Source organism: Euphorbia lathyris, chromosome 1, assembly GCF_963576675.1.
Source record: "Euphorbia lathyris chromosome 1, ddEupLath1.1, whole genome shotgun sequence".
Classification (NCBI taxonomy): domain Eukaryota; kingdom Viridiplantae; phylum Streptophyta; class Magnoliopsida; order Malpighiales; family Euphorbiaceae; genus Euphorbia; species Euphorbia lathyris.
In genome coordinates, this window is record NC_088910.1 from 76,265,442 (window position 1) to 76,275,811 (window position 10,370).

General features: G+C 34.2%; 1 protein-coding gene across 6 annotated transcripts; it reads left to right on the forward strand.

Annotated features, from left to right (window-relative positions):
- Nucleotides 1-648: 648 nt before the first annotated feature.
- Nucleotides 649-7,608, forward strand: LOC136202480 (DUF21 domain-containing protein At1g47330-like). 6 transcript variants are annotated; one of them, XM_065993145.1, is made up of 7 exons: nucleotides 649-1,270; nucleotides 1,715-1,763; nucleotides 3,800-3,886; nucleotides 4,065-4,204; nucleotides 4,296-4,383; nucleotides 6,146-6,246; nucleotides 7,112-7,608. In XM_065993145.1, the coding sequence occupies exons 2-7, from the start codon at nucleotides 1,731-1,733 to the stop codon at nucleotides 7,188-7,190; spliced, it is 528 nt and encodes a 175-aa protein (XP_065849217.1). In that variant the 5' UTR covers nucleotides 649-1,270; nucleotides 1,715-1,730; the 3' UTR covers nucleotides 7,191-7,608. The 6 variants fall into 6 exon arrangements, 5 of the variants coding, with proteins under 5 accessions (XP_065849217.1, XP_065849209.1, XP_065849230.1 ...); XM_065993137.1 differs by having other exon boundaries at nucleotides 649-1,259; XM_065993158.1 differs by lacking the exon at nucleotides 1,715-1,763.
- The last annotated feature ends 2,762 nt before the right edge of the window (nucleotides 7,609-10,370 follow it).

Genomic DNA, 10,370 nt, shown 5'->3' on the forward strand with positions numbered 1-10,370 from the left:
CGTTCTAAAAAGGGATTTCATGTTTTTTATAATTTTAATAATAGAATTTGAGATTAATATTTATAAATTCGATGGATTTTTTGATTTTTTTTGTTCTAATCCGTACAAAAAGACAATATATTTTTTTTTCCACATCCCAATGAATGTTTGTGATTTGTTACTGATAAAATGACACACATATGAAGTGTAGATAACAAGATTCATGAACGAGAAGACAGTTTGATGAATTATTTCTCAAATTGACCCAATTTATTAATGTTAAGGGTAAAATTGTTATTAGCTTCCAAAGTTAGGGGTAAAATTGTACCATTTTAGACGTTAGGGGTAAAATTGCTCCAGACTCAAAACGGTATTTTTGCACCTTAACCCAATTAATAATGAAGAAAATGCTTCAAAGTAAAAAATGAAAAAAAAATATTACTATTTAAAAAAAAAATTATTATTGTGAAATTAATTATTTATTATAAAAATATAGTTGTGATTTAATTACCATTGTAAAAGAAATAAAATAAATTACAAATTAAAAACTAATAGAAAAGGTATAAAAAAGATTTAGTTAAAATTTAGTTAAATTACAAATTATTCACTAAAAATTTAGCTAAATACTATTCCCTCCAAAACATTTTGGTCTGTCAATGTTAATGGCGCCTAAACTATTCCCTAAAATTTCATCTCCCTCCGAATCCCTAAAATTTCATCTCCCTCCAAATGTAATTATTCCACATCTATTCTTTTTTCATTCACCAAAAGGATACAACAAATCCTTTCTATTTCTCATGCCCTTTTCAGTTCTCTGTTTTCTCCTTTTCGCTTTCCAAATCTTCGGCATTCACCAAAGGTTTTCCCTTTGCTGACCCTCCTTCATCTTCACAGTTGGTCGATCCCCTTTCATCTTCCAAAAGGATTTGCCTTTGCAAACCCTTCCCCATTTTCAAGGTCCATCCCTTTGATAACCGGCAAACCCTACTCCATCTTCAACACCGTGCAATTTCCCTATTTGAGAAATTTCCAATTTGCAATCCGACGCGACCAAGGCAATTCTCAAACCCTCCTCCATCTTCACGGTCGATCCCTTTGATAACCGGCAACCCTACTCCATCCTCACCAACGCACGATTTCCCTATTTGAGAAATTTCCAATTTGGAATCAGATGCTATGGAGAAAAGGCACGAATAGCAGCCTCCACCGGTCTTCGCTGCTCTCGCTGATTCCATTTACCACTGCCCAGTGGATATCCCTTAGCTAGTTTCCAGTGCTAGGTAACTAGTAGGTTGTCTCCTATTACTTTCTTAATTTTTTTCAGCTTGGTTTTGTGCACATGATGTGCTGGAACCATTTCTTTTTGCTATATTTGGATGTTTGTTCAAACTTCATGTCAGAGTATATGCTTAAGCCATTTGATTTTTTGTATGCTTTATTTGGTACGTATAGCTTGATTTGAACCCACATTTTAGCATCTTTCAGCTTCCTAGTAGAGGTAGCTTGAAATACTTGTCATTTTTTAGTAATTTCTAGTGGGGTGGAAAGGGGTTGCTGACAATATCGAACATGGATGTAAATTCTTGTTTTCTGCACTTATTATTTGGTTGGTTCTCTAATCATTGTCGTAGTCTACAATTAGTGCCTGATAATACTTAGAAAATGTGAAATACTGACATATTGTCATATATCCTTGAGTTGCTGCCAGTGACAACTGTGCTTAATTTATTTGTAGGTGTATTTCTCAACTTATGAGCACCTCAAAGGCCTACTTGTTTCACATGGTTAGTATTTTCCTATGATGCTTGCTGGAAAATTATCCTTTGGGATTGTCTTGAGTTCTTTTTACAACACAGTTATCCAACCAAGAAAGGGGATGACATGTTCATTTATTTGGTTGATGTTATGCTTTTAACACTTTGTATTGATGTTATGCTTTTACCACTTTGTTATCACAAATCTCTTTGAACTAGTACAGAAATGGCCTACGGTCATGCCTTATTAGCTACGGTTGTTTGCAAAACCGTGGCTACAAGTAATTGGGGTCGGTTATTTAAAATACCGACTCAAATAATTAGAGCATTAGGGTCAGTTTTTTGAAAAACCCGACTCTAAATGTGATTTTTAAAAATAGTGCATGAGTTGGACAGTCATTAGTGTCAGTTCTTCTTAAACCGAGGCTAATAATAAGTGCAGAAAACAAGAATTTACATCCATGTCCGTATTCATTCTTCTAGTGGTTTTGTCTCCTTATTCAGATGTTTCCATAACATAATCTGAAAAGACTTTAGCTGAGGCATTTAAAGTAAATGGGAGAGTATTAAGGGCCTTCGCCCCTGTCCTGGGATAATTTCTAGTATCAGTTCAATGCTATATTGAAGTTCCAATCCCAGGGTAATTTCTAGTATCTGTAAATGGGAAACCCCTAATGGTAACATTATAGAGATTAATTAAAGAGTCTGATTGAAGACTTTTTTATTGTGTGTAAAATTCTATAGATATAGAATAAAGGAAGTCGGCCTACTAACCTAAGATTGATTGGAGGTATTTAACGAGTGAACTCCCTTTCGAACTACCACTACTCTCGCTGACAGCATAGGATAAAAGAAGACTACCTGAAAGAGCGGAATTAATTCCGAATCTGTATAGTATGTTCTTCCTTCCCCTTTTTTTACTTCTTTCCCAGAGCTAATGGCTCACTTCACTCTCTTTACATAAGAAATAGCGGGAGTAACTCGCTTCCTTTCCTTCGAACTAGGGGTGACCATTCTTTTCTTATAGTTGCCAGACGTGAGTGACCTTGCAGAGTCCGGAAGAAAACAATTACCTTTACTCTGTGACTGGTACAGATTGATTCTAACCTTTGAGTTTGTAGTATTAACTTTCTTGGCTGTTGTGACCTTTTTAACCCCCTTGGTATAACTAATTTGTAATCTTCTGAATGATTCCTTAAGTTTTAGTAATGCTGCTTAATTGAACTTTCTGCTTTGTTTGGTTGATGGGAAAATTGAAGTATAATGGAAGGGATTTATATGATAGATTATTGAAAGTGGTAGTTTTTAAGAATTAATCTTTGAGTTTCTAGTATTAACTTTCTTGGCTATTGTGCAAAGGACAAGATATTTTGGGGCAGTTTTCAATGGTAAACTTGGAGCTTTTTAACATTGTGGACTAGATTAAGAAGGTTTCCAAGGCTTTTGTAGTGCAACTGAAGAATGTCACTGCAGAAAATGCTACGAGTCAGGAGGATTTCGGGTTGACTCTATGGCCTAACTCGAATATTCGGCCGATTCATGGCACTAACGTACAGTTACAGATGTTTCAACTATGGTTTCAAATAAGTTATGAAAGGAAAGGAAAATGGATTTTGAAACATCCGTTTAGGGGAATAAATGATATTAGTATTATTGTTGTATGTATGCTTGTTGCTTATTAAGTGATGATGAGTTATATGAAAGTTATATCTGTACTGTACGTTATAAACATAAGAGGAATAAATGTACAGATGTTTCAAATAATTATGACTCTTCACTTGAAGTTATGAAATGGAAAGATAACTCTTCAACTTTTATGAAAAGGTTATATATTCCAAAACTTCTATTCTATTTATTTGTTATTAACTTAATTTCTTCTTCTGCTCTATTTTCTTTCAATTTTATACTTTCTCTCTCTCTATTTGATTTTGATTGTATTTGTAGCCTCATATTTAAAGTTAAATATGGTTAACATTTTATTTTTATAATATTTTGAATTTGATCCATATTTTATGATTTGAGTTTTCCGGATTATTTCTTTCTTACAACTTAACTTGTCTTACCAGGTTTTGGATTGGATGTTGGGCAAGGGACATGCTGTACTTTTGCGGAGAGTAGAGCTCAAAACTTCTGTTAATTTCCATGACAATGAGGTATTGAATTTAATTTAAACTTTTTCTAAATTGTCTAGCTTGAAATATGTAGTGAGTGATGTAAGGGGGATATCCACTTCAGGGCATATTTTCCATGCTCTAAGAAGCCCTCCCAAACTCCAGCCCAGCCCCTTCTGGGTTTCCGCTGAAACAGTGCATATATTTTTCCATTATATAGGCAGGGAAAGGCAGGGATTTGACACATGATGAGACTACTATAATCGCTGGGGCACTTGAATTGACTGAAAAGACAGAAAAAAATGCCATGACTCCCATTTCGAAGGCATTTTCCCTTGATCTGGATGCAAATCATAATTTGTGGGTTTGTTTATTTTTGTTGATTCTCGTTGTCATGTTTCTCTTGTTCATTTATTCTAACCTAGTTTTTTTTTCTCTATCTGTGCTGTAGGGACACACTGAACGCTATAATGACGAAGGGGCATAGTAAAGTTCCAGTTTATGCAGGAAATCCGAAAAATATAATTGGACTTGTCCTGGTAATCTCATTTCCTTTTAATGGACTCGTGCTGAACTATGCTTCTTGTTTTTTAATACCTGAGATTTGGTTTGATTCTGCTGCCTTTTGACTGAGATATGAAATCAGAAAATTTTGTTTCTTCATAGCTTTTTTTATGCATTTTTGTTAATGTTCTAATCTCTTGAGCTATTGCGTGAGATCCCTATACCGCTGGGGATTCACGGTTATAATTGATGAGTAATATACATAATCTAGTTACCTCTATTAAATGTTAATAGCTACTTAATTATGTTAGTTGAATTGGTACATTAAGGAACTAATTGCACACAGTTCATGAATTTTTTTTTTTAGGGGGCGTTTGGTTTGAGGGTTTCAGGAAAGGGTAAGGGAAAGGGGAGGTTTCATTCCCTTTGTTGGTGTTTGTTTTGCTAATTAAATTATTCCCTTCATTTTTTAGTTTTGGGTTTACCCCTAACTCCTCTAACCCATTCCCCACTCCCCCCTAAGGTTTTCTATTCCCTTTCCCCTCTCTTTCTAACCTACACTCCTTATAAAATTCTACTTTACTCCCTATTTTATTTTTTATTTTTATTTTGGTCTCTATATTTTTTATTTTTACATTTCTTTATCTTTGGATTAATTTCATTTTTGTTATATATTTTTAATTTTTTCTCAAAAAATATTTTTAACTAAATTTTACTTTTTTTATTTTTGTTTAATCCTTATATTTTTTTATCACTAGATTAATTTCACTTTTGATCCTTATAATTATTTATTTTTACTCTTTTACCCTAAAAAATAATTTTGACCAAATTTTTTTCTTTTATCATATTATTCAGTTTTAATATTTATTTTTAATTATTTTAAAATAATTATTTTCTTTTTAAATATAATATTTATGCATTTTCATTGATTAATTTTAACTTTTATGAACTTTATATTATTATCAATAAGGGTAGCAAGTGAGTGACGTTTTGGATTGTTTGGGATTATATATGAAGTTATTTCACGTTTTATGGAAACTATAGTAAAAGAGTTGAATTTTTTTATTATATATGAAATTAAAAAAAAATAGTTTTGATTCTCTATTTGAACCAAACATCCACAAAGGGAATGTGGTGGAATTGCATTCCCTTTCCTAAACATATCCAAACACAGAGGGGTATGAATGCTCATTCCTTTCCTTTCCTTTAGTTTCCCTTTCTTGATTCCTTTTCCCTTACCCCTTGTGAACCAAACGCCCCCTTAATGATAGTGGATGTGAACAGAAAGCAAAGCAAAGCAATAGTGAGTGGGTATATAGAGCCAAATAAGGTATTAAAGAAAGTGAAGAGCATAAGGAAGAGAGCTGAATTTTGGCCATAGGTTCCATACAATTTAGTAGCCTATCCATATGTTAGCTTAAGCCTATTATAAGAAAGACTAGTTAATTTATCTTTAAATTGCATCATTATGCTGAATTTTCCTCCGATTGTGATGTTCAGTTCTTCATATGCCCCTTCAATGTAGGACAAACATTTTTTTTGGTACAACATAGGCAAATACCTTTTAATTTGCTTAAACACCCTTTGGTATACTTTAAGAGGACTAGTTCTCGTATTATTATTATTTTTTTCTATGATCATTCATCTAAGCTCAAGTTGTTTATTGGGCCTATAAGGCATAGTTATATGCTTTATTCTTTTCAATATATGCATATTATATTTAAAAGAATAAAAAAAAAATTTAGGACTGTAATTTGAGATTTTGATGATCACACACCAACATTACAAACATTGCAGAGCAGACGCCATTTTGAAAGACTCAGTCTAGTGAAGTGGGACTTTTGCCCCAATCTGTTGTTTCAGTCATTTCTTCAACCTCTTTCTCCTAGACTCTATGGGTACAAAAACCCACTTTCTCTTCAATTTTCTCCTTTCTGCTTTTGATTTTCCTTTGTAGGTAATTTTATTGCATTCTAAACTCTGTAGAATTTGTGAATTTTATCTAGGCCAACTGAACCAAAAATTGTTCCATGTATCCTTATCTAGGCCAAAATTGCTCCAACTTGCTAAGGTTTATCTCTCCTATTAGCTGCATATTTGTACCTTAATTAGATCTTTATTTTTACATTTCCTATTAGTTAGCTGGCGTACTCTACTAGCTAGAAATTTTGTAATTAGTCATATCTTGGCTTGTACTTCCTTTATATGGAGCAGATGGTGCAACAAAGAGAGGGCGACATTTCTAATCGAACTTATTCTTGAGACTGTAGGGTTATTTAAAATTGAGCACTAAATTTCTATTCCACAAGAAAGAAAAATGCCCAAGTTTGGGTCACTAATTGATTTGAAGATGCAGGGTCCTACAACTAGATCCAGATCAATGGCTGGTAACACATCCATAATTTTAAAGTTACCCTAAATTGATAGGGTTATTTTTATTGAATATATAATCTTGTTTGTGCGAACATACAATGATAATTTGTACTTCTTGTTAGGCAGATTAGAGGTATCATGGATTTCCCATTTCAAGTAAGGTTTTCTGTTTATATGTCAGTGATGTGAATATTGGTTAGAGAATCGTGCTAGTTACAAGAATAGTTATGTCTTCGATTTTAATTGGTTATTGGATTTTACTTTGTTATAAGAACTCAGATGCTTCTCTAACTTTCTGCAGTTTATTTAAATCAATTTTTTTTTTGTTTAAGTGTTTGCCCTTTATTTAAATCATATTCTTTTGTTTGTTTTCATGTTTTTATTTTACAGTCAAGGATTGAAGGGGAAAACATTACGTAGATTGATGAAATACTTGGATGCTCATCATCTTATGGTCGTGAATGTCTAGTTGGCAGAATAGGCACCATAAAGAAAACAAAAGGTTATAGGAGTGTCGAATCTTCAACTACTACGAGTAAGGACCTCATGTCTGAAGATGCAAAAGAACAATTCAAAATGGAAATTAGAGAGGACATCATAGATGAAGTGAAGAATGAGATTAGAGAGGAAGTGAAGAATGAACTATCAGCTCATCTTGAATTTCTTGTATAAAAGTTAAGCTTATGAACCCATCACTCAATCTAAATTTAGATGGTGTTCTTTTTATAGTTCGTTCAAATGAACACGACTACTGATTTATTTATGCTTGTGATGATACTTTAGGATTTGGGATTTTATTATTTAGGTACTTTTGGATTTTGTTGTTTGTGGATGCTTATTTAAACAAGCGTTGCCTTTGGATTATAAATATCATCGTTGCTTTTATGTTAAAACATTGTTGCCTTCTACTCTAAACATTGTTGCCCTTACTTTTAAACATCGTTGCCTTTTAAGTTACAAAATGTTGCATTTGTAAGAGAAAGATCGTTGTTCTAAATTAAATTCGTTGCCTTTGCTATAAAATTGTGTTGCTTTTACTAGCCAAAAACTGTCGATTTAGAAAAATAATTGTTGCCTTAGCCAAAAAAGTCGTTGCATTAGTATAACATTAGGTGTTGCTAAAGGTTAAAAAATCGTTGCCAATCCCTAAAATATTGTTGCTTTTAATCCGAAACAGTGTTACCTTCGGATAAAAACGTTGCCTTTAGTTTGAAATAGTGTTGCCTTAACTTACGCTGGCAACGATAAGTAATTGTAAAATCGTTGCATTGAGGTTCAGGTTTCGTTGCCTTTTAGCTGTATCCTTTGACCGTTGCACATGCTCAAAACAAAAGCAACGATATCTTCATTGTTGCATTAGTGAATGTTTTTGTTGCTTCTAAGAGAAAAAGCAACCGTGAATTAACCAACGCAAATAAATTGACCAAAATCGTTGCCTTTGGCCATTTTTGGCCATAACGCAATAATTTTTGGTGCCTAACGTAACGATTCAATATCGTTACAATAGGCATCCTATGGTGTAGTGATAGCAACATGGAAATTATGCACAAGTTTGTCTCGGAGGTCCAATCAGATTCAAAGAAACTGAGAAAGGATGTCACAAACCTTCAGAACCAAATAAAAGGTTCAAACAAATCCCATGCTGAGTACTCAGGTACTGGTCAGCGCAGACAGTTCACTCAGTGTGACTGTTGTGGGAAAAGGGGACACACAACAGATGTGTGTTGGTATAACAAGCGGATTGTCCAATGTGACTTCTGCGGAAAGAAAGGACATACTGTTGGTCCCTTATAACGTTACAAGTATAGTTCCAAGGGGGGGTTAGGAACTATTTAAAAATTTTAAGCTAGGGCAGACTTCTTTTTCGTGAGAAAAAGGTTTGGACAGCGGCGCTGAGTGAACAGCAAGATACTGGCTTAGTCAACTAGTGACTAGATCAGTTTCTTTACTTGAGTCAGGAGATAGCACTTAGAGTCTATTCCTGAGCTCGGATATTCAACGCGCACAACTCAGCTTGACCTCTTTACTTGGTCAGTTTTTGTTTAAGCAAGCAATAAATATATAAAGGAGTTAAAGTTTAGAAATATGTTACTCAGCAGATTTATCCAGGTTCGGCCTCCAAACCTACGTCCTGTCCCTGGAACACGTTCCGAGATTTCGAATTCTCTACTGAGCTCTTTAACGGTAGAGCATCAAACCTTTTACAATCTTAGCAACTGAGTATAACAAGAGTACCTTCCTCTATACCTCTACTCAATCCTAATCTCTCGCTGAGTACTATAACCGAGTACTCAACCTCTCCTTTCTAATCTCTAGAAATGATAAGTGTTTGTCCTAAACAATGATTGCTAAGACACCTTAGATGATTGAATAATCACTCTAGACTTTTACACAAAAGATATGAAATTTAGTGTAAGATTGCTTTGCTTTTGTTTGGAGAACTTTGCGTAGAAATTTGGTCAGCGTAATGGCTTTATCAAGTTCTCTATGGAATGAAGCAACTGATGGCACTATTTATAGAGACGTCTGAGGCATCGGTTCATTTCGAATTTCGAAATAACCGTTGGAGGGAAACGGCTTCCTGTCGTTGTCATCCTGACTTGCTCAGAGCTCTCGACCAATCAGATTTGAGTATCTTCTGTCCTCGGTCAGCTTTTGGTCAGCTCGGCAGAATGTCTCTCCATTTATGGTAATGTCAACTAGACAGCATACTGTGTCTTCTGAACTTTACCCAAAGTGGAAACACTTTGTCTGGAAGTTGTTCTTAGCCAGCTGCTGTCTTGTACTGTTTGTCGAATCAACTCAGCAGCTTCGTCCCGAAGTTGTTCCTTGAAGGTCTTCTAGATCCTTCTCTTGCTGAGATGCGTTTTGTACATAACGACGGCGTTTTGACACACGCGGGCCGAGTTGCTTTAAACTGTTTGACTTGGGCTTTGACTTCCGTATTGGGCTTGGGCCTTTTAATCTTGTGTCTTATAAACAATTTAACTCAACATTGAACAAACACATTAGTAGAATAAATCAAAGCATTTAAACTTAGTGTGTTTAGAATATATTTTAATTACACTTAAACAATTTTGTCAAATCAAAATTATGTGGAAAGGTGTTTCAACAAACTCCCCCATTTTGATGTTGGCAAAACTATTCAGCGAAGAACTCAGTATTGAGCTCCCCCATGATAGTTGACCTAATATATCTTAGCAAACTCCCCCGTAAGGGTTGAGCTACTGACTTAGTTTTACTCTGAACATTTGAAGGTTTAATCGAGTATGTCTGAGGTCAGTTTTCAGATATAGGTCAGCTCATGGAACATATTCTATTTTACTCAGTGTTTAAGCGGAAGTTATAGCATTCAGAGGGCGCTGAGTAATTTGTTGTTCAATGAGTTTTATAAGACAATGTTATATAAACATATAAGTCAATGTCAAGCATGTTATCAGCATTAGGTACAATCAACAAGTTTCATTTAAACATGGTTGATGTTATTGAAGATACATAATGATTTAATACTCAGCATCATAGATAATAACTCATAACTCAGGTTTTGGATAAATAGATGCAAGTATTGATATTACTAGAAGTAGTCAGTGTTTACAGCAAGAGAAAGAAAAACATAACATAACACATAGAGACTACAAACACATAGCAT

What these genes read in the sequence shown, in the direction of transcription:
- LOC136202480 (XM_065993145.1), top strand. Translation starts at nt 1,731, where the DNA reads ATGAGCACCTCAAAGGCCTACTTGTTTCACATG. An exon ending in AGGCCTACTTGTTTCACATG is followed by an intron (nt 1,764 to 3,799) that starts GTTAGTATTTTC and finishes TTGTCTTACCAG; the next exon opens with GTTTTGGATTGGATGTTGGG. An exon ending in CTGGATGCAAATCATAATTT is followed by an intron (nt 4,205 to 4,295) that starts GTGGGTTTGTTT and finishes TCTGTGCTGTAG; the next exon opens with GGACACACTGAACGCTATAA.